At 63.7% G+C, this 21758-nt stretch overlaps 1 protein-coding gene across 12 annotated transcripts; it reads left to right on the plus strand.

Annotated features, from left to right (window-relative positions):
• Positions 1 to 2945: 2945 nt before the first annotated feature.
• Positions 2946 to 21468, plus strand: UBTF (upstream binding transcription factor). Of its 12 annotated transcripts, none has more exons than XM_042787405.1 (22): positions 2946 to 3360; positions 7449 to 7581; positions 10581 to 10756; positions 11047 to 11130; positions 11869 to 12024; positions 12802 to 12866; positions 13466 to 13595; positions 14074 to 14184; positions 14488 to 14621; positions 15079 to 15220; positions 15544 to 15585; positions 16340 to 16453; positions 16664 to 16819; positions 17314 to 17469; positions 17674 to 17784; positions 17874 to 17962; positions 18179 to 18368; positions 18623 to 18670; positions 18924 to 18992; positions 19430 to 19576; positions 20022 to 20141; positions 20612 to 21468. In XM_042787405.1, exons 2-22 carry the CDS (start codon positions 7524 to 7526, stop codon positions 20723 to 20725), a joined length of 2412 nt encoding a protein of 803 aa, XP_042643339.1. In that variant the 5' UTR covers positions 2946 to 3360; positions 7449 to 7523; the 3' UTR covers positions 20726 to 21468. The 12 variants fall into 12 exon arrangements, with proteins under 12 accessions (XP_042643339.1, XP_042643345.1, XP_042643346.1 ...); XM_042787411.1 differs by having other exon boundaries at positions 2948 to 3360; positions 13466 to 13586; XM_042787408.1 differs by lacking the exon at positions 2946 to 3360 and adding an exon at positions 3511 to 3815.
• The last annotated feature ends 290 nt before the right edge of the window (positions 21469 to 21758 follow it).

Genomic DNA, 21758 nt, shown 5'->3' on the forward strand with positions numbered 1-21758 from the left:
CCACCCTGGGATGCTCCCCACGGCCACCCCAGGATGCTCCCCACCCAGGATGCTCCCCACGGCCACCCCAGGATGCTCCCCCCCCAGGACGCTCCCCACGGCCGCCCCGGGATGCTCCCCACCCAGGATGCTCCCCACGGCCACCCTGGGATGCTCCCCACGGCCACCCCAGGATGCTCCCCACCCAGGATGCTCCCCACGGCCACCCCAGGATGCTCCCCCCCCAGGACGCTCCCCACGGCCACCCCGGGATGCTCCCCACCCAGGATGCTCCCCACCCAGGACGCTCCCTGGGGCCATCCCGGGATGCTCAGCCCCCCCACACCCCCTCTACATCCCGGGCTGCTGCCCTTTTGCTGCTGGCCACAGGGCCGTGACCGTCCCCACTCCGGGGGGGGACACGCTGAGCCGCCTGCCCCCGGGGATGTTGTCGGAACACACCACAGCACAGACCCCAGCCCCGCTTCCTCCAGACCACGCGGGCACTAAAATTGACCCTGATTACGTGTAATCTCATTAACGAGAGCAATCAGCAGGGCTGCTGCCCCTATGGAAGACACCTGCCCGTGGCCCGGCTCTGTAAATGGGGCCGTGGGAAGGGACGTGCCCGTTTGTCCCTGAGTTTTTCCACGGGTCAGGCATCAGCGTCAGCATCCGCGGCTGCTCCTGACCGTGACCCCGACCCTTCTCCACGGGGCTGGGATAAATCCCACCGTGGTCACCAGCTTCTCCGGAGCCCGGCGTTGCTGCTAGCTGTTGTTTTCTGGAGACGGAGGTACGTGGCTGACATTTTCCAGCCCGTGGCCTGCAGATCTGGCAGCTGCCTGTCCTTCTGCCAGCCTCGCGTGGGCGAGCCGCGCCGGTTGCCATCAGGAGGGCTCTGCATGCCACTGTCACCGGCCGGACCCGCTGCTGCCATCCCTGCCTCCAAAACCCAGCGCTGCCGCACCAGTGATGGAGGAAAGCCTCTCCCTGCACTCCGTCCTTCTCGCTTTCCACCCTGGGAATAGGTTTTTATTCTCCAGGAGATGCCAGCAAGGTCACTGCCGCGCGATCCAGCCCGGTTTTGGGGGGGGGGGGGATTTAGGTCAAGCTCTCCTCCTGAGCTTGACTTAACCCATTGAAACGTGGTTGGGGGGTGATTTGCGGCGGGGGCCTGCAGCGGTGGCTCATGGCAGGGTGTGAGTTGCAAGGAGGAAAAAAAAAAAAAAAAAAAAAAAAAAAAAAACCTAGTTAACAGGTTTGCTAAAGAGGAGGGGGGAGCACAGAGCTGGGTCACGTCATAGCATCACCCCAAAAGGGGAGAGGCCCGGCGCTGGGGGGGCGCAGGGTGCCCGTGCAGTCAGGGCCGCAGCGTGCCCGCGGCAGCCCTGGATCTCCTCGAGGCGTGCAGCAGAACGCTGTTACTGTTTGTGCGCTGAACGAGTGAAAATGCAGATAAATCCCCCCAAAAAAAGGCTGCAATTGCACCGTCTTACTGCACCTTTATTTGTAGAAAATACTCATCTACACAAATAACTAATTTAAAAATTCCCCTGGTAAGAAGCACGTCCTGGGGAGGGCACAGAGCAAGGAGGGGGGCGTTTGGGGTGTGTGTTTGAGGCGTCTCCGTTTCTGGCCCACCTGCTGCAAGGGTTTGTGGCTGAGTTGCTGGGCTCCGGTGTCCCTCCTCGGTGGCAAAAGCCGCAGAACCCCATGGCAGGGGGGACTGGAGCTGCCCAGCGTGTTTGCATGCCTCATCCAGAATGGCTTATTGGTGTAAAAAAAAAAAAAAGATTAAAAAATCAAAAATTAAAAATGTTGATTTTTTATGTGTTTGGCCTGATTGTCTCTAAATATTTTGTTGGTTTCTTTTTTTCTTTTGCAATTTTTCCCTCTTGCAAAACACTGACATTTCACCTAATTTAGTCCAGGGAAAACAGCTCAGCTGAGGGCCTTTTCCATGCAGAATAAATATATATATATATTTTTTTTTAAGCTTTCACTGGAGGGATTAACTGCTCAGCGCTGAAGCCGACTGGCGTGGCTTGGCACACCTCGGCGGCCGTACCGGCTGGAGGCAGGACCGTGGGACGTGGCGGTGGGGCCGTCTGTCCGTCTGTCTGATCCCTTGCTTAGGGCTAAGGCCCAAATAAGCCACTTACACAGCCGGGTTTTCCCCCATCCCCACCCCTGCACCCCCAAATCAACCTTGGGGGGGGTGGGGAAAATTGTACCCACATTCGGGGATGATTATTATTACTATTATTATTTTCCCTTTTCCACATAAACAGGGGTGAAAATCCCCTGGATTTGGACCATTGCCATGCAGCCAGCTGGGGCTGACCCTGCGTTCCCAGGCCTCATCCTGCATCCCTGGGGGGGGGGGGGGTGGTGGTGGGGGTGGTGTTGGTTGGGGGGGGGGTCCCCACCACCTCCTGCTCGCCGGTGCCTTGCAGCAGGTGCCTGCCCGGGGCTGCCTGTGCCGGCCTGCCCGGGAACGTGCAAACGGCCGGAGCTCGCCGGTAACGTGCGGGCAGCCGGTAACGTGCAGATGGCCGGAGCTCGCCGAAAACGTGCAGATGGCCAGAGCTCGCCGGTAACGTGCAGATGGCCAGAGCTCGCCGGTAACGTGCAGATGGCTGGAGCTCGTCGGTAACGTGCAAACGGCCGGAGCTCCTCGCCCGTAACGTGCGGGCAGCCGGTAACGTGCAGACGGCCGGAGCTCGCCGGTAACGTGCAGATGGCCAGAGCTCGTTGGTAACGTGCAGATGGCCAGAGCTCGTCGGTAACGTGCAGACGGCCAGAGCTCGCCGGGAACGCGCGGGAGGCCTGGAGCAGCCGCGGCGTGCGGGCGGCCTGCGGCCGTAGCGCGCAGCCAGCCCCGGCCGGCCGGTTCCGTGCGAACGGGAACGGGGTGGCCGGTACCGTGGAGGCAGCCCCCGGGGTGGCCGGTAGCGTGCGAGCAGCCTGGGATGGCCCGTAATTTGCAGGCAGCTTGGGATGGCCGGTAATTTGCAGGCAGCTGCCCGGCCGGGATTGGCTGCGGGGAATGACGCCCAGCACAACAAAGGTGGAGTTGGAGAAATTGCATTAAAAAAAATTAAGAGAGAGAGAGAGGAGAAAGGGAGAGGGGAGCGGAGGAAACTGCCCCTCGCCCGCCCCGCCGGGGAAACCCCCCACCGCGGCCGTGTCCCGGGGCCGCGGGGCGGGCAGGGAGCGCGGCCCCGCCGTGTCGGAGGGGACCCGCCGGGGCGGGAGGCGGCTCGGCTCGGCTTCCCCCCCCCCCTCCGCTTCCCCCCCCCTTTTTTTTTTTTTCTTCCTTCTTTTTTTTTTTTTTTTTTTTTTTTATGCAAACGCCGGGCGAGGATTGTTGCACATGTAAGGAGATTTTTTTTTTTTTTTTTTTTTTCCCTCCTTTCCCCCCCCCCCCCACCTCCCCCCCCCCCCCCCCCCCCCTTCCCTCCTCTCTCCTTCCTCCTCCTCCTCCTCCTCTTTTTCTTCTCGCCACAGTGTTGCAAAAGCAAAGAGCAATAAAAAACACGGCGAAAGCGGCGGGAGCGCGGGGCGGCGGCGGCGGCCGGCGGTGCCGCTTGGGGAGCGGCGGAGGCTGGCGGCGGACCCCGGCGCTCAGAGCCCGGCTGATTGGAAGAGAAAACGCAGCGCCATGGAGGCGGGGGAAAGCGCGATCGTCTCTGCGGGGACTGGAGCGCGTCCACGCCCGGGGCCAGCGCTGCAGAGCTGGCCGCCGTTCAACCGCCGCTTCCCCGCCCCGGCCCCGCCGAGCGAGCCCCGGCCCCGCCGAGCCGCGGCCCCCCAAAGCCGCGGGCCCGCAGGTACGTGCCTGCGCCGGGGGAGCCGCGCCGCGCCGTGCCGTGCCGTGCCGCGCCGCCCGGGCTCGCCATTCGCCGCCGCGCCGCTCCGCCGGCGGGGCTGGAGGAGGCGCTTTGTTCCTCCCCGGGCTCCCGCCGCCGCGCACCGGGCTGGGGAAGGCGCCGCCGGGAGAGGGGGGCTTCGCACCCGACGAGGGGAGATTTTTTAGGTTGGTTTTTTTCTCTTTTTTTTTTTTTTTTTTACAGAGGGAGGAGGGGGGATATCTAGCTATATATATATATTTTTTTTTTTTTTTTTTTTTTACAAAGGAAACAAAACAAAAAGGCTGGTTTTCGCGCAGGCCCCGCGGGCAGGAAGCCGCCGCCGGGGCTCGCCCGCCCGCCCGGGCCCGCTCCGCGCTGGCGGGGGGCACCGCGCTGGGGCTCGGGGCGGGGGGGAGCGCACGGCTCGGCGGCCCCGGTGTGCCCCCCCACCCCCCCACCCCCCCCTTCTCCCTCCTTTCCCTTCCCTCTCCTCCTCCTCGCTCCCTCCCTCCTTCCCGCTCGCCCTCCCTCCCTCCCCGGCTGCCGCAGCTGGATTTCGGGGGCAGGCTTCCAGCGCTGGGCGGTTGTTTTTCCCCAGCCCGGGTGAGTCCCGCGCCGCGGCGGGGAGCTCGGCGGGTGCGTGCCCGGGCTCGTCCGCTTCCCCCCCACCCCCCAACCCCGTCCGCCCCCCCATCTATTTCCCCCCTCCTTATTCTCCTTTTATATATATATTTCCCCCCCCCCCCTCCTTTCTTCATATTTTTTTTTTTTCCGCCTTTTTTCTCCCCTTCTTTCTTCCTTTCTTCCCTCCGGACCGGGAGCGGGGCTCCAGCCCCCCGCTGGGTGGGTGGGTGTTTCTGGGCTCGAGGAGGGGTCGCCGGGGGGGTGGGGGGTAAGGGGGGGGTGGGGAGGAGAAGAGGAGGGGGGGGGGGGGCGGCGGGGGTGGCGGTGGCGGTGGGGAGAGGGGGGGAGGATTGGGTAGGAGCCGCTCCCCGGGGGTCGGTGCGGGGAGGTCGCGCTGCCCTCGCCCGGCTCGCTGCAGCTGCCCGGCCGCCCCCAGCCGGGCATCCCCGCCCCCCCTTCCCCCTCCTCCTCCTCCTCCTTCTTCTTCTTCTTCTTCTTCCTCCCCCAGCGGCTCCGGCGCGGGGCTGGGGCTGCGGCGGCTCGGCTAGAGCTCCCCCCCTCCTCCTCCTCCTCCTCCTTCCACCGCCGCCACCTCCTCCTCCTCCTTCTCTCCTCTCCTCCTCCTCCCCCTTGCAGCCCGGAGAGGTGGGTTTGTCTCGGCTTTATAACCGCGCCGGCTGCACGGGTGGAGGGGAAGGAGCGGCGGGCGGAGGCGGGCGCAGCCCGGCCATTGTGTGCCGCGGCGGGGAGCGGCCGCGCCGGCCGGTAACGGGGGGGGGGGGGGGGGGTGGATGGGGAAGCCGGGGTGGGGGGGGGGAAGCCGCGGCGCATCGCATCGCGCCGGGGGGGCCGGGGGAGCGGAGAGGGGCCAGGGCAGCGCGGAGCCGCTCTCCGCTCCCCCGGCCTCGCCTCCATTGTCTTGCCCGTGTGTTGTTGGCGGGGAGGAGGAGGAGGAGGAGGAGGAGGAGGAGGAGGAGGGGGGGTGGGGGGGGGGGCGCCGGGAAGGGGAAGGTGAAAGGCGAGGGGGGGGGGGGGGGAAAGGCGGCGGAGCGCGGCTCGCTGGCGCCCGGGTGGGAACCGGGGGCGGGAGGGGGCCGGGGAGGCGCCGCCGGGGCCGCCCGCGCTCGGTCCCACCCGGTTCCTGCTGCCTGGCGGAGGAGGAGACTGGAGCTGGCCGGCGGCGCAGGGCATGTGCGGGCTCCCCGCCTCCGCCCGACGGCCCGGCCCCTTCCTCCCCCGCCTCCTCCTCCTCCTCCTCCTCCTCCTTCTTCTTCTTCCCCCCCCCCCCCCCCCCCCCCCCTCCAGGCGCGGGATCCGGTGTCCCCCCCCCCCGGGGGATCCCGCACCCCCCACCCCCCCGGGATCCCTCTGCGCGCGCACCGCGATCGCCCCCGCCACGCCCCGCCATGATCCGATGGATCCCTCCCCCTGCCACGATCCCGCCTTCCCCGCAACCGCGGGGCGATCCCCCCCACCCCCGGAGGCTGGGCTGATCCCACCTCGGGGTGATCCCCCACACAACCCCTGAGATGGTCCCAGATCGGCCCCCCCCCCCCCCCCCCGGGGATTGATCCAGCCCTGGGGTGATTCCCCCACCCGACCCCCCCCGCGGTGATCCCTCAGGGCCTGGTGGGGGTCTGCCCTCCCCCCCCCCCGGGGTGATCCCCGATTCCCTTCCCCCGGGGCTGATCTTCCACCCCAGAGTGATCCCTGATCCCCCCCTCCCTAGGGCTTGGTGGGGCTTCCACCCCCCGGGATGATCCCGGACCCCCCCTCCCAGGAACTGATCGCCCCCCCAGGGCAATCCTCGATTCCTCCTGGGGCATGGCGGGGGTCCTGCGCCCCCCAGGGTGGCCCCAATGCCCCCCCCCCCCGAGGTGATCCTCAGACCTAGGGCCTGGATCTTCCCTCCAGGAGTCCTCGCAGGGCACAGCTCCCTCCTGGATCCCCCTCAGGATCCCCCCCCCAGGCTGGATTCCCCCTGGCGCACACACACACCCCCCCCCCCCAGGTCCTCTCCCTCAGGCCTGCAGCTTATCCCCCCCGGGGTGATCCCCCCCCCCTCAGGCCTCCTGCCCAGGGCCCCCCCTCCCAGGGGGATTCCCCCCCCCCCAAGGGCTCTCACCTGCTCCCCTCCCCGCCTCAGGGTGATCCTTCCCCATGGAGCCATAAGATCTCTCCCCCTGAGATCCGGGGGGGGGGGGGGGGGATCCTTCCCCTAGAACCCCCCTTGTTGAAATGTCCTCCCCCCTCGAGGGAGCCCTGACCGCCCCCCCCCTGCTCCCCCAGGTGCCTGAAGGTCTTTCCCCAGTGCTCCCCAAATGGGCACCCCCTGAGCTCCCTTGGATCTCGGGGATCCCCCTCTCCCCTGAGCCTGCCCCTCCCCAGGGAGGATCTCACTCGATCCGTGGTGTCCCTTCCTTTGAGAACCCCCCCAGCCTTTTGGAGGAGGGGACCCCCCTCTCCCCCCCCACCTTGGGAGATCCCTTGGAGCCTCGTTGGCTCAGATCCCCCTTACACCAGGTCTGTGGATCCCACCCACCTCACTTCGGGGAGATCCCCTGAACCCTTTTCCCCTCAGATCTTTGGGGATCCCCCTCGGATCCTGCCCCCCCCCCCCACACCTGGGGGGACCCCCCCCCCCCCCGCACCCTTTTCCTCTGCCCACGCACCCTTTTTCTCTTTCCCCCACCAGCATGGGGGGTCATGCTACCACTCAGGATCCCCCCCCCTCCTCTGGATCCCTGCACCCCCCCCCCCCCTGCACCCACCTTCTCCTCCTGTTACCCCTGCCCTGCACCCCCTCTCCACAGCCCCCCCCAAACCCCGCAGGGCTGGCAGTGAGGGGGATCCCAGCACCTCCTTCATCTGGGAGGAGGGACACATGGAGACCTGGGTCAGGCGCCCCCCCCCCCGGCTCCCCGTCAGGGGTTGGGGGTCCGCCCTGGCGTGGGGGGGTGCCTAGCGGGGGTCTCCCTTTGCTTGCAGAGCCGAGCGGGAGTGATTTTTGGGTAGCGCGCGAGGGAGCCGGCGGGGACCGTCCTGGGCGCAGGCAGGTGGAGGATGAACGGCGAAGCCGAGTGCCCTGCAGACTTGGAAATGACAGCTCCCAAAAACCAAGGTGAGCCCTGCTTTCCCCACCCCCCCCAAACCCTGCAGGACCCCCCCCCCCCCCCGCCCAACACCGTGACTCCCATGGGAATACCACTGCTGCCACATTTTTAAAACAAAAAACTCAAAACCTTAGGGCGGCCCTTTTGTCCAAGGGATGGAGGAGCTGTGATGCAGCTGTGCTGGAGGTGGGGGGGGGGGAAGCGGGATGGTGTGTATTTGGGGGGGGGGGTGGGATTTGCCTCTCCTGGTCCCGGCTCTGGCACAGGAGAGCACGCACACGCGTGTGAGCGTGCAGATGCACACGCTGGTGCACCGGCGGCCCCTCCGGCTCGCAGCGTTGGGGGGGTGCTCTTTTTGGGTGGCTGGCGTTTTAGGGGGGGGGGGGGAGGGATTGGGGGGGGGGCGGGTCTGGCACAAAGAGGTGCTGCTTTCGCCGTTCACATCTGGGCTGCATTAAAAGCCGAGCTGTTACCTTGGGCCTCCTGCTTCCAGACCCCGGGATGACATCAGAGGTTCAGCTTTTATTGGAAAAGGGGGAGGAAAACAAGAAAAAAAGGGACTTTTTACTTGGGGCAGCCTGCCTGGGCAGCGGGGCGCTGCTACCCCACCACCCAAAAACTCCCCGGGTACCCCCCCAAACCGTGGGGAGTGCAGCCCAGCCCCTCTCACCCGCCGGGTCCCCCCGTCTTTTCTGCCTTGCCGCAGTCGGTTTGTTGCCCCGAGCGAACCCGGCTGGAGCACGTGTCCTTCGCCGGGTCTTTAGATGGATTTAATTACACCGGGGCAGCTTTCCTAATATAGACCCGGCCTGGGCGATGCCAGGAGAGCCGGGGATAAATCGGTCCCAGGGCACAGACAGCCCCATTCATCTTGGCGGGTGAACTCCGCAATTCCGGTGTTTTTTGGCAAACCCCCGGCCGGGGGGGGGATGGGGGAGGGCTGAGCGTGGGGTCCCCGTTGTCCCCACCCCACTGCCGACAAGGGGTTTGGGAAGTTTCTACAGTTTCTTACATATTCCTGCGGGCTGGTGGTTATTTCGGTTGTCTGCTGGTGGCGGGGGGTCATGCAAGGCCAAAGGGCTTGAGGTGTTTCTGCATTGGGTGGGGGGGGGAAACTGAGGCACAGGGCTTGTTGATGGGTGCAGGTGTGGGGGTGGGGGGGGTGGTCTTGTCCCCTTCTCCCTCCCCACTTGATTTTTGTGGCTGTGCTGCTTTTGATTATTTCTCCTGATTTCTGCAAGTAAAGTCGGCACCGGCTTCACGGCCCGATTCTGCCTTGTTGGTCCTTGCCCGGGGGGGGTGTGTGTGTCTGAAAAGTGAATGGGAAAAATAGGAAGACAAAATCTGGGGCTTGGTGCCCCTCCCCAGCTCTGATCTCCCTCTGAGGTGCTGTAGGGGACGGGGGGTTCCCATCTCTTTTGCCCCTTCATGACGTTTCGGGGCTCTGAAGCCGGGAGTGTGGAGACATGTCCCGCGCTGCTGGGCTCCCTGCTTTATGGGGGGGGGGGGCTCTTCCCATCTCTCCCCCCATCCCCAATTAATCCCTAATGGACCTGATGAGGTAACTACAGAGACCAGCCAGGTCCCAAACTGTTCCTGCCTCGACCTCCCCAACCTGACAGATCCAGGAGGCAGAATGGGATGGGGGGACAGGTCTTGGCAGTGCTCCCCCCGCTTCCAGCTGTGGGTCCCACATGTCCTTTAACGTCCCTCGCTTGGATTTAGGGTTCGGGGGGGGGTTGTCCCTCACTGGACCAAGGCAGAGGCAGGAGGTGGTGGTTTCACGCGGAGGGAGAGCCGCAGCCGGGTGTTACCGGGAGCTTGTTTTCATTCCTGGGGATGGAGGGGGGGACAGATGCTCCCCTCAAATCCGTGACTGGCTGCGCTGTCCCCATCTCGCCAGATGCCCCGTGTCCCTTAAGCAGCTCTGGACACCCCAATCTTCACCCGGCAGTGATGTGGGGGGCACGGGATGCTGCGGGGAGCCCTGGGGCTCGGGTGCCCGTCCCGCGGCCGTGTAGGCGTGTGGCCTGGGGCTCTGCTCCTCCTCCTGCCCGTCCCCTGGGACCTCTCTTTCCGCTCCCAGGACCTGCTGCTTCTCCCCAGGGCCACCCATCTTTGCAGAGCACCCAGGGCTCCTCTCCCCGGCTGGCACGGAAGCCCAGAGCAGGGAGCCTGACAGAGGAATTACCCCGGCAAGGAAACAGCCCCAAAGTTGATGCGGGATGGGGCATTTGGTGCTGGAGTATCCTGCCTGCTGCCCAGCCCGGTCGCTCCAGGGTCCCCGACTTTGCCCATCCCGGCAGCTTGTCCGTATGGGAGCTGGAGATGCTCCTCCGGGCAGCTCAGTGGATTTTGGGGTGGCCTAACCATCACCCCTGCCTTGTTAGGGACCCTGCTGCCAGGCAGAGGAGCTGTGCTGGATGCTGCACACACACACACACACACACACACACCCTCCCCCAGCTTTGCGGTCTCTGAGCTTTGACCTTGGCAGAGGTCAACATGGAGCTGGGTCCCAGGTGATGGCAAGGCTCTCTGAGTTGAAGGAAAAGCAGCGCTGGGGGGTTTCCCGTTGCTCCAGACACATCTTTTCCACTTAGAAAGTGAGTTTCCCTGTTTCCTCCTTGGCTGCAGAGCGCGTTGCTCCCGCCTCCCTCCGCAGGGCTTCGCTCCCCGTGCGTAGGAAATAGCCCTCTGCTCCCACACAGCCAGAGCCGTGGCCTTATCTGATGGTGCACTGGGATGAGCGAGTCTCTCTGGTTTGCAGCGAGTGGATTTTCTAGCTTTGCCCGGATTGTTTTGGCCCCCGTAGAAAGTTGCTCGAGGGTGATGGAAACAGCCACATCCCTTTGATCTTTAATCTCGGAGAGGCAGCGTGTGGAGATTACGTGTCCCGGCGTGCTGTCCGGAGCTGCACGCCGGGAGCTGTAGTCGCTGTGTCCTCCCGGGAAGGGAAGGCTGCCTGCCCGTCGCTGCTGCTAAGCCTGTTTTCTTTGCTGCTCAGACCGCTGGTCTCAGGAGGACATGCTGACTCTGCTGGAGTGCATGAAGAATAACCTGCCCTCCAACGACGGGAGCAAGTTCAAAACCACCGAATCTCACCTGGATTGGGAGAAAGTGGCTTTCAAGGACTTCTCGGGGGAGATGTGCAAGATGAAGTGGATGGAGATTTCTAACGAGGTAACCGACAGCCGCGCAGGGCTCGGAGGGGTCTTTGCGAGAGGGACTGAGCTCTTCCCAGTGACCTCCCAGGGCTTTTCGAATCCGTTCCAAGTTCAGTGCCCCGGGGCCTCGGCCCTTCGTGCCGGCACCATCCCAGCATCCCGAACCCCTCGGAGGCGCCGGGACGGGTCGTTTGCCTGATGGCATTACAAAACCCTGCGGGTTTCTGCCGTGCCGTGCCGAGTGGGGATCTGCCCTGTCCCCCTCCTGCAACCTGTTCACCTTCGCGGTCCTTCGTTACTCCGCAGGTGAGGAAGTTTCGGACCCTCACGGAGCTCATTATGGATGCCGAAGAGCACGTGAAGAATCCTTACAAGGGCAAAAAGCTCAAGGTATTGGGCAGGAATTGGGGCCGGTTGCTAAGGGGGGAGGTCCCCCTTCCCTGGGACGGGGGGGTGTCACCCGTGTGACACCCCAGACCCGCGTGGCTCTGCCGCCGGAGCCCCTGCAGGCACCTCACTGCCCGTAATCCCTGCGGCCGGCTGCCCAAGGCTCCGAGGCCACGGGCTCTGGGCCAGGGCCAAGTCCAGGGTACATTTAATATGGCCGGCTGTATTGCTGGCAGCCTGCATCCAAGTTTAGCACCGGGGGGGTGAGGGGGGGTGTGTGTGGGGGGTGTGGGGGTGTGTCAGGAAGCTGCCATCCTATTCCTGGCCTGCCGGGATCGGGTGGGGGTGCTGCTTTCAGCAAGGCAGCCCCAGGGCGATGCTCTGCCACCAGCCATCCCTGGGAGGTGGGTCCTGGCCCTTCCCCCTGCCTCAGTTTCCCCTCTTTGCGGCACAACCGCTGTGTATCAACAGCTCTGGATGGCCGGAGGCTGCTCCTGAGATACCCAGCCCTGGGATACTGGAGTTCTTGGGAAAGGGAGCCCTTGTTCCCAGTGTTTTTTTCCCACTTTTGACCGCAAAGCCGGGGTGTTCCCATGTCAAGGAGCTGGATCACCAGTGGGGCTGGAGGGAGGCAGGTGTCCCCCAGTACCGGGGGGATCTGGGAGCTGGCAGGGGTTGGCTGTGCCCTCTCCAGTGCTGCTCGCTCCACACTCAGTGTCCGCTGCTCTGCTGTCTCCCCAGAAACACCCCGACTTCCCCAAGAAGCCCCTGACTCCCTATTTCCGCTTCTTCATGGAGAAGCGGGCCAAATATGCCAAGCTTCACCCCGAAATGAGCAACCTGGATCTCACCAAGATCCTGTCCAAGAAATACAAGGAGCTTCCTGAGAAGAAAAAGGTACGGGGGGGGGGAGTCAGCAAGCCCCTTCCCACTTGTGTGCCTCTGCATGCTGGGCTCTCCCTGCCCAGCTCTCCCAGTAAAACCAGCAGAGCCCAGCCTCTGCTTGGTGAGGGTTTCATCTGCCTCTCGATGGGAGAAAGCCAGGTGCTTGTTTAGTCCAGTCAGACCAGTAAGACTTCCTTTCCTTTTCCCGCCCTGTTTCCCAGGATCTGTGGGGTGGAGGCTGGCTGGGTCTGTCCGTTGGTCCGTCTCTTCCAGACGGACCCGGATGGTGACTCTGCCGTTGGGTGGATCTGTATTTAACGCTGGGGTTAAGTCACGCACCCTGCCGTGGCTGCCCAGTCCGAGTGAGCGATGCAAGGGCCAGGCTCCACTCGGAGCTGTGGGAGATGCTGGGTGGGGGAACTGCCCGTCCCACCTCCAGCTCTGGAGGGGGCGGTGGGCTTGGCCAGAGCCTGGGCAGGCGTTTCGGGTGCCCCAGCTCGCAGCCTGGGTGGATTTGCCAGCAGCAGGAAAGCTCCAGGGCACAAAGTCCTGCTGTGCCCTCTTGCCCAGGGCTGCTTGGGTGTAGGGAGAAGGGGGGGATCCTGCCCCCTGAATCCCTGGGCAGGCTGGAAACCCTCAGCTGGGAGCTGCAGGACCAGTCTGATGGGCTGGAGAGCCCGCGAGTCCCTTTAGGGGTGGTGGGGTGCCCAGTCAACAGGGATGTATCTGCGTGCCCGTTCCCCGGTGCTGATGTCCTTCTCCACCTCCCTGGTGGCTTTGTGTCCCCAGATGAAATATATCCAGGACTTCCAGCGAGAGAAGCAGGAGTTTGAGAGGAACCTAGCGAGGTTCAGGTGAGCGGGCGGCCCCCCTGCATTTCCCCAAGCCCCTCCAGGCAGTAGGAGTCTCACATGTAGCTCACAGGAAAAAACCCTGATGGGTGCTGTGGCTTGAAGTCAGAAGGGAAAGGGGGGGATGCTGGAAGGCAAAAAAAAAAGAGCAAGGGAAAGGTGTCTGAGAGCAGCCCTTCAGCTGGGAGACTCAGCAAGGGGGAGAGAGCAGAGGAGCAGCCACGCTCTGGGGGTGTAGGGGGGAGGAGAGGAGCCCTGCCACTGGCACTGGTAAAAGCTGAAGCGACCACCCCATTCCCCCCCCAGACCTTCCCTTTGAACGCGGTCACTGTGACCTGGGAGGATCCTGGCGTTCCCAGTGACCTGCCGCTGCTCCAGGGGCGCAGCCCAGCCCAGAGCGTTAAAGGGGGTGCTTGTAGCTGGTGCTCCCCCGGGAGGGGCAGGCTCAAATCTCTCCTAACAACCTCCTGCTCTTTTTGGGGACACCCCGCTCCCAGTGTCTGAGCTCTGCAGTGATGGTTACCCCTTAGCGGGGAGGTTTAGGGCGTGCTCTTCTTCCACCTGCATCCTCGGTAACACTCTCCCTTCCCTGCTGGGTAAAGGGAAGATCACCCGGATCTCATCCAGAACGCCAAGAAATCTGACGTCCCTGAAAAACCCAAAACCCCCCAGCAGCTGTGGTACAACCACGAGAAGAAGATCTACTTGAAAGTGCGTCCAGATGTGAGTACGGTGGGTGGGAGTGCGTGTGAGTGTGAGTGTTGAGGGGTCCTGTACCCCGCTGCTGGGGGGAGAGGAGGGGGAAACGAGAGAAGCATTTTAGGGGGGGGACGGGATGGAAGACACCGCTAGAAGCTCCCAGCAGTCTGGACGGAGGTAAGAAGGGGCTCTGCACATCTGGAAGAGGCTCGGGGGTACAGACCCCACTTTTTGCCTGCAGTTGAAGGGGTGACCACAGCCTGAGGCAGGGCAGGAAAGGTTTCCAGCACAGACATCCACCTCTGGCCATGCCCCACACTCGCACACACCCCCTTCCCCGGCCACGAGCTCGGCTCACAGCCACCCCACGGCCCCAAGCCGGGTGCCGCTGGGACAAGATGGCAGGCCGCACTATTTTTGCCTTTTTTTACCATTTTTTTTTTTTTTTTTTTCCTATTCTTTTTTTTTGGATTTTACCCCTCTGCCCTCACCTCTGGCTTTGGGTTTTCAGGCCACCACGAAGGAGGTGAAAGAGTCGCTGGGCAAGCAGTGGTCTCAACTCTCGGATAAAAAGAGGCTGAAATGGATTCATAAGGCCCTGGAACAGCGGAAGGAGTACGAGGTAGGGAGCAGCCTCACCCGTTCCCCTCCACACTCGTCCCTACGTTCCAAGCCGCTCTGCCTCCCGGCCGCAGCCGCCGGTGGCTAGCCAGCCTCACCCGATAGCCAGCACGGGGGTTCAGCCAGATCCCTGCAGGTCCCTAGTGAGACTGAGCCCTGCCTCCTCCAGCAACGTTCGGGGAAGGGAGAAGTGCCCCTGGGGAGATGATTAGGGCAATGGTTGGCTTCTCTTTCCTCCTCCTCCGGCTCCCAGCCAGGCGGGGATCAGAGCCCCTCTCCTGACTGCTCTCTCCGTCCTTTGCAGGAGATCATGCGTGACTACATCCAGAAGCACCCCGAGCTGAACATCAGCGAGGAGGGCATCACCCGCTCCACCCTCACCAAGGCTGAGCGCCAGCTCAAGGACAAGTTTGATGGGCGACCCACAAAGCCACCTCCGTGAGTCCTGTCCCTCCCTGTCTGGGCACGAGGGATGCGTCCTTCTCTGAGCTCTCGCTTCAGGCTCTCGGCCAGCTTGGGCGGATGCTGGTTCTTGCTAATGAGGGAACCGGGGCTCTGCCTGGCTTTGAGAGGCAATCCCCAATCATTTCGGGGACCGTGGGCACAGGCTGTCAATGACCCCCGCTAGCTGGTCCTTAAATATACATTAAATACCCATTTGCAGAGAACGTGAGCGAGGTTTGTGGTGACGCTGCATGCTCTGGGTTAGGGGGTAATCCAACCCCTCAGCTTCCCTAAAATGCAGGCACCTCTGGCACGGCGCTTCACTGCCTGCTGCAACCCAGAGGGCAGCTGGGGGGCTTTGGGGGGGGGCTCTTAGCACCCAGCCAGCTCCGCAGAGGGGCCGTGAGCGGGGCAGGCTGTCCCTAATGCTGGGTCCCTCCGTCGGTTGCAGGAATAGCTACTCCCTGTACTGTGCAGAGCTGATGGCCAACATGAAAGACGTGCCCAGCACCGAGCGGATGGTGCTGTGCAGTCAGCAGTGGAAACTGCTCTCCCAGAAGGAAAAGGACGCGTACCACAAAAAGTGTGACCAGGTGAGTGGCCGAGGATGGACAGACGGGTGGACAGGCAGACGGTCACCAGTGCTGTGGGGAGGGAAGAGTAGGACAGGAGAGCTTGGGCTATAAATCTCACTGGAAACGAGCCCCTCGCCCTCCCTCAGTGCTGTTCTTGTCTTGATCCACCCTGAGGTCCTTGGTCACCTCCCTTGGTCCTCTTGTCTCCCCGGTCCACGGGTGTGGGACCAGCAGGTGGTCCGGGTGGAGGATGCTGTTGCCGAGGGGGCCGAAGCCCCCTCACAAGGCAGGGATGGGGTGGGGGATCATTGTGTAACCGCCACGTCTCCATCTCCCTCCAGAAAAAGAAAGACTACGAGATTGAGCTCCTCCGCTTCCTGGAGGTGAGTGGTGTGGGGGTGCCTTGTCCATTGGGCGCTGGAGACCCCAAACATGGGGAGGGAGCCCTGGGATGGGTTAAATGGGGGCTGTGTTGATGCTACCCTCTTCTACTCCCCGCCCCCCACCCGGAACGTGGCTGGACCCAGCCGTGGGTGCTGTGCAGAGGTGTTTGCACCTCGTCTTGACCCTTCCCCAGCTGGTGTCTTCCAGCTGGGCACTGGGAGGTGGGGACGGGCCCCCCCCAGCTGGGAGGGGAAGCCCGGGGGTGAGCAAAGGGCTGGTGCTGGAGGAGGGGTTGCTGGCAGCGAGTCTCTCGCTTCCTCCCCTCGGCTGGGGTGTAGGCGGGGGGAGCCGCACCGAGGCCCTCCCAGCGTCGTGCTCAGCCCCCGGGGCGGACGTGACGCGGCCCCGGCTGCATCTGCGAGGGCAGCGGGGAGGAAAAACCAGAGGTGCACCCAGATCCGGGCACTCACCCACCCTGCCTTTGCGGAGAGGAAGCAAATGAGGCTGAACTGGGGAGGGGACAGAGCTGGGGAAGAGGGGCATTGCCCGGCGAGGGGGTGACGCAGGCATGGGGACCCCCGAGCTGCACACCCAGGCTTGCAAGTGCCTGATGTTGGCCTTGGCTGGGGTGGCTTTTGGATGAGGACATAGGAGTGCATTAGTTCCCCCTCCCCCAGTGTCCCTATTCCCTGATTGCGTCCAAGCCTCGTTAGATCGGGCCATCTTACCCGTGTCTCCTCCTGTGCCACCCAGAGCCTGCCCGAGGAGGAGCAGCAGCGGGTGCTAGGCGAGGAGAAGATGCTGGGCAGCAACCGGAAAGGGGCGACGAGTCCTGCATCCAAAAAGTCCTCACCAGAGACTGGCAAGGTGAGATTGACAACTGGAGAGATGGGGCAGCACGTGCCAGGGACATGGGATGGAGTTGCTGGCATCTCGGGGGGGTGGGGGGGTGGGGGGCTTTGAGGGCTTCATGCCGTGGTTCTTTCACCGTGTTTTTCCCGGGGTTGGAGGCCACCAGGGCGAGGCGGGTCCCTATGTGGGCTCGCCCCCACCCATGGCCCCGTGTCCTTCCCGCAGGCCAGCTCAGAGAAGCCCAAACGACCCATCTCTGCCATGTTCATCTTCTCGGAGGAGAAGCGGAAGCAGCTGCAGGAGGAGCGGCCGGAGCTGTCGGAGAGCGAGCTGACCCGGCTCCTGGCCCGCATGTGGAACGACCTCTCCGAGAAGAAGAAGGTTGGTACTGTCCCCAGCCCTTCTCCTCCATCCCCGTTGCTCCGTTGGGCATCTCTGGCAGGCCGGGGGATGCTGCCTGTCCTCATCCTGCTGCCGGGGGCTTTGCTCATCCCCGGGCACTGCAGCTGGGGGACAATTGTCCCCAGGAGCATCACAGCTCCAGCAAGCCATCACCCAGGTGCTGGTGTTGGCACCCATGGGTGCCACCGGCTGTGCCCTCTCCCTCTCGTGACCCGGTGGGTCAAAACCCAGCCGTTTAAGGAACCGTGGAGGGTCCTTGAGCCTCAATTTAAAGGCTCGATGGTTTTCCTTGTGGGGTGTGCGTCCTGAGATGTGGGTGTGCTTGGTCGGGGGGCTGCCGTGGGGACAGCAGTGGGGGAAGCTGCAGCGTCCTGCTGCCTGCCCTCCCAGTGCTCGGTGGCCAGGGGGCTTGTGCCTGGGTGGGCAAGCTGCCCCTTCACCCCTGCCGTGCCCCCCCCCCAACCCCTGCACAGGCCAAGTACAAAGCGCGGGAGGCGGCGATGAAGGCGCAGTCGGAGAAGAAGCACGGCTCAGACAAAGAGGAGCGCGGGAAGCTGCCCGAGTCTCCCAAGACGGCTGAGGAGATCTGGCAACAGAGCGTCATCGGAGACTACCTGGCTCGTTTCAAGGTGAGGAGCGGGCTGGGAAAGGAGCTGGAAGTGGGACCAGCAGGATTTGCCTTGCGCCTTCTCCGCTGCTCTCGCACCCGAGGCGACAGGCTGGGGCTGGGAGCCGTGGGGAGGAGAGGGCACGGCAAGGGAGCGGGTGCCCCGTGGTCGGAGCCAGCGGCAGCACCCTGGTGGTCCTGAGCATCTTGGGGGTCTGTGTCACAGAACGACCGGGGCAAAGCGCTGAAGGCCATGGAGGCCACTTGGAACAACATGGAGAAGAAGGAGAAGCTGATGTGGATCAAGAAAGCGGCGGAGGATCAGAAGCGATACGAGGTGGGTCCCTGCTCCTTCCTGCCCCTCGCCGAACCCCCCATGACTGGCGCTGCCTTGTTTCCCTGACCCCTCTTTCTCCTCTGGCTCAGAGGGAGCTGAGCGAGATGCGGGCCCCTCCGTGCTCCACCAACTCCGCCAAGAAAATGAAGTTCCAGGGAGAGCCGAAGAAACCCCCCATGTGAGTACCTGGGGTCCGGAAGGTTGGATTTAGCTGGGCAAGCGGGCTGGAGCAGCCCTGGGATGGAGGGAGCGTGGACTAGACCGTGGTGGGGATGGGTGATGGTTAGCACGGGCCGCTTGGGGACACCTCGGTTCTCCGTGTACGGCGTCTGATCCGGGCTCTGCGTTCCCCCCCACCCCCCCCCGCCCCCCCCCCTCCACCCCCCCCTCACAGGAACGGTTACCAGAAATTCTCCCAGGAGCTGCTGTCGAACGGGGAGCTGAACCACCTCCCGCTGAAGGAGCGGATGGTGGAGATCGGCAGCCGCTGGCAGCGCATCTCCCAGGGCCAGAAGGACCACTACAAAAAGCTGGCGGAGGAGCAGCAGAAACAGTACAAGGTGCACCTCGACATCTGGCTCAAGGTGAGGGCTGAACCCCCCCCCCCCCCGATGCCCGGTGAGGGGCCCTGGGCGGCCACAGGGGTCAGTTGTTCTTGAGGATGCTTGGCATGGTCTCTGCTCACAGCCTCCCTTTGGGAACTGCCACCGTCAGACCCTTTTTTGGCATTTTGTAACTTAAAGGACCTTTAAAATAATATATTTAGGGAGGGGGTGCCCCGTGCTAGAGTCCTTCCCCCACTCCGTGCCTGCCCTGATCGTCTCCCCTGTCTCCGCAGAGCCTCTCGCCCCAGGAGCGGGCTGCCTACAAGGAACACACTTCCAACGTGAGTATCCACCCAGCGCTGCTGGGGGGGGGGGGGGGGGGGGGGGGGGGGGCTTGGGGGTGGGCTGGGGTCAGCCCAGGGTGAGGTTAGGTTGTGCGGTAGATGAACCGAGCTCAGGAGAGCCCCTCAGAAGGGATTTTCCACCCCCCCAGCAGCTCAGCAGTGGGGTTTTCTCCATGCTGGGCTCTGGGAAGGAGCCAAACTCAAGCCCTGCAGCTCCAAATGGTTTCACTTTGTCCCCCTCCCCTTGCAGAAACGCAAGAGCATAGGGAAGATCCGGGGTCCCAACCCCAAGATGAAGCCAACGATGCAGTCCAAGTCGGTGAGTGCACGACGGCCGTGCTCCGCTTTGGGGACACCCAGCACCCTCCTCCCTTGGGAGGGCGTCCCTGGGGGGGGTGTGGGGGGGCACCCACACTTCTGGTTCGAGGCGTCCCTGGTGCTTTCTGCCGCCTGCCCTTCGCCTGAGACAGTAAACCAAGGGCCCTCCCCAAATCTGTGCTCAGAACCCACCCAGGTCTGATTTTTGTCTAGCACATCCCCTCGCACCCGCTCTGGGAGGATTTTGGGGCCGTTTGTAACGTAAATGGGGAAAGGCTCCCGGGCAGGGGGGTGGGGCAGGAGCCACCCGGTGCTGCTCGGGGGACGGAGGAACCCAGAGGCGGATGCCCAAGGATGGGGTGGTGCACCCGTGGGTGCCGCTGTTCCCCGGGGTGCTTCCCCATGACCAAACCGCGCCCCCCCCCCCAACCCCCGCAGGAGTCAGAGGACGACGACGAGGAGGAAGAGGAGGAGGAAGATGACGATGAAGACGAGGACGACGACGACGACAACGGCGACTCGTCGGAGGAAGGCGGCGACTCGTCGGAGTCCAGCAGCGAGGAGGAGAGCGAGGACGGGGACGAGGTGAGGCTGCGGGGCGTGCCGCGGGGAGGGCGGCGGGGCCGTCCCGGGCCCCGCTCCGCTCCCGTACCGCTTGCTCTGCCCACCCCCCCCCCCGCCCCGTCCCCCCCCTCACCCTCCTCCGGGGCTGGGGGGGGGGGGCCGGCATCCGCACCCGGGCTCAGATAGAACCGTGGCGGAGGAGCTCTCCCCGGGAAGCTGGGGGGGGGGGGGACACGGGGAGGCGAAGGGAAACGGGGTGTGTGTGGGTATGTGCGTGTGTGTGTGTCCCCCTGCCCCACCCCAGCATCCCCGGGGGGGGTGCGAGGAGCAGCCGCGGGGCGTAGATAGGAGCAGCCTCGGGACGTAGAGGTGCGGGTTGTGCAGAGCCCCCAGTGAGCAGAGAAAAATTCTCCTGTCTTTTTCCTGGTGGAGATACTGAGTCTGGTCTCGGCTCCGTTTGCGCCAGTGTGAATGCCGAGTAAGTCACCAGAGTCAAAGTTTTACACCGGTGCAACTGAAATCAGAGTATGCTGGATGGCGCTGGGGCCAGAAACCGTGTCCGTGCCTTGTGCTCGCCAGCGGACAGGTGAGGTGTTTCCACCCCCTCGTTGGTCTCAGCTCACGCCTCTTCCTTCCCTGGCTTTAGACGGGGGGAAACTGAGGCCCGAGGCGGGTCGGGTACCCTCCCTCGGATCGTGTAGCGAGGCAGTGGCAGAGGTGAGGGTAGGACCCCCGCGCGCTGCTCCGGCACGCTCCCCCCCCACCCCACACCCTGGAGCTGAGCCCTTACAAACTCACTCCCGCCCCCCCACTTCCCTCCTCCATCTCCATCCCGCCCCCCCCCCCCGCCCCTGGGTGGCAGTGGTGGGAGGGATGGGGTCGCACCCCCCCAGCCTGCGTGGGGACACCCACCCCCCCCCCCACCCCGTGCTGCGGCGGGGAGGGCGAGCAGGGGGCAAGGGGGGGAGATGATGGATGGAAGGCGGGGGGCCCCCCCGGCACGCCGCTAACCCCTCCTGCCCTTTCCTCTCTGCCCCCCGCCCCCCCCATCCCCAGAATGACGAGGATGATGAGGATGAGGACGATGAGGATGAGGATGACAACGACTCGGAGGGCAGCAGCAGTTCCTCCTCCTCCTCGGGGGACTCCTCCGACTCCGACTCCAACTGATCCGGCCAAGCTCTTAGTAACGTCGTTTGGTTTCTCGGTTTTGGTCCCAAATGCGGCCCCCCCCCCCGCCTTCAGCCCCCCCCCAAAACCCCTTCCTCCTCTTCCTCCTGCCCCCCCCCCCTCAGTGAGACGCAGCCCCCCGTGGGACCCCCCAACCCGGGGAGCAGGGGCTGGAGGGACCCCTCTGCTGAGCTCACACTACGGAGGGGGAGCTGGGGACCGCTCCCCCCCTGAGCCTGGGGGGAGAGGAGGGGGCGAGCCCCCCCATCCCTCTCACCCCCTCGTTTACTCTCCCCTTACAGAGGGAGGTGAAGCGATTATTTTTTTTTTTTTTTTTTGGAGATTTCATTATTTTTGGAGGGTCACCCCGTCCTTGCCCCCTTCACACCCTCGCTACCAGCTCCGGACTTTATAGAAAGAAAAGAAAAACACAGAGGAAAAAAAAAAAAAAAAAAATTTCCCCCCCCCCTTTTTTTTTATTAAAAAACCCCACAAATGGAAGAAAAAAAACAAAAAAAAAACAAAAAAAAACCAAACCCCCCACACACACACCCCCCCCCGCCGGGGGCCACCCTCCTGTCCCACCCCAGGCAGCGGGTGCGGAGCATGAGCCGAGTTGCTCAGGACTCAGCCGTTGGGACGATGTCTCTTTCCCCCCCTTCCCAAAAAATCTGCGTGCCCCCCCCCTCCCCCAGCATCTCGGGCGGGGGGGGGGACGACTCCCTTCAGCACCCCCCCTCTTCCTTTTCTCTTTGCTGCCCCACCCCCCCAAAAAAAAAAAAACAAAAACAAACAAACAAAAAAACAAACAAAAAAACCCAACCAAACCCTTGTACAGTCTGGAAGCTGCACCGGGACCTTCTGCATCCACGGCACTTGGGAACGCCGGCCACGGAGCGTGACCTCCCGGGGGGGGGGGCGGGGGGGGATGGATGGATGGATGGGGGGGGGGGGGGGACACGGGACACACGGGATGTGTGCGTGTGTGTGCGAGCGCGTGTGCCGGAAAGGGGGGGGGGGAGGTGGGGGGCAC

The sequence above is a fragment of the Tyto alba genome, unplaced genomic scaffold, assembly GCF_018691265.1.
Source record: "Tyto alba isolate M040663 unplaced genomic scaffold, T.alba_DEE_v4.0 Super-Scaffold_12, whole genome shotgun sequence".
In the NCBI taxonomy this organism is placed as follows: Eukaryota; Metazoa; Chordata; class Aves; order Strigiformes; family Tytonidae; genus Tyto; species Tyto alba.

What these genes read in the sequence shown, in the direction of transcription:
- UBTF (XM_042787405.1), top strand. Translation starts at nt 7,524, where the DNA reads ATGAACGGCGAAGCCGAGTGCCCTGCAGACTTGGAAATGACAGCTCCC. An exon ending in AGCTCCTCCGCTTCCTGGAG is followed by an intron (nt 15,586 to 16,339) that starts GTGAGTGGTGTG and finishes TGTGCCACCCAG; the next exon opens with AGCCTGCCCGAGGAGGAGCA. An exon ending in CAACGATGCAGTCCAAGTCG is followed by an intron (nt 18,993 to 19,429) that starts GTGAGTGCACGA and finishes CAACCCCCGCAG; the next exon opens with GAGTCAGAGGACGACGACGA.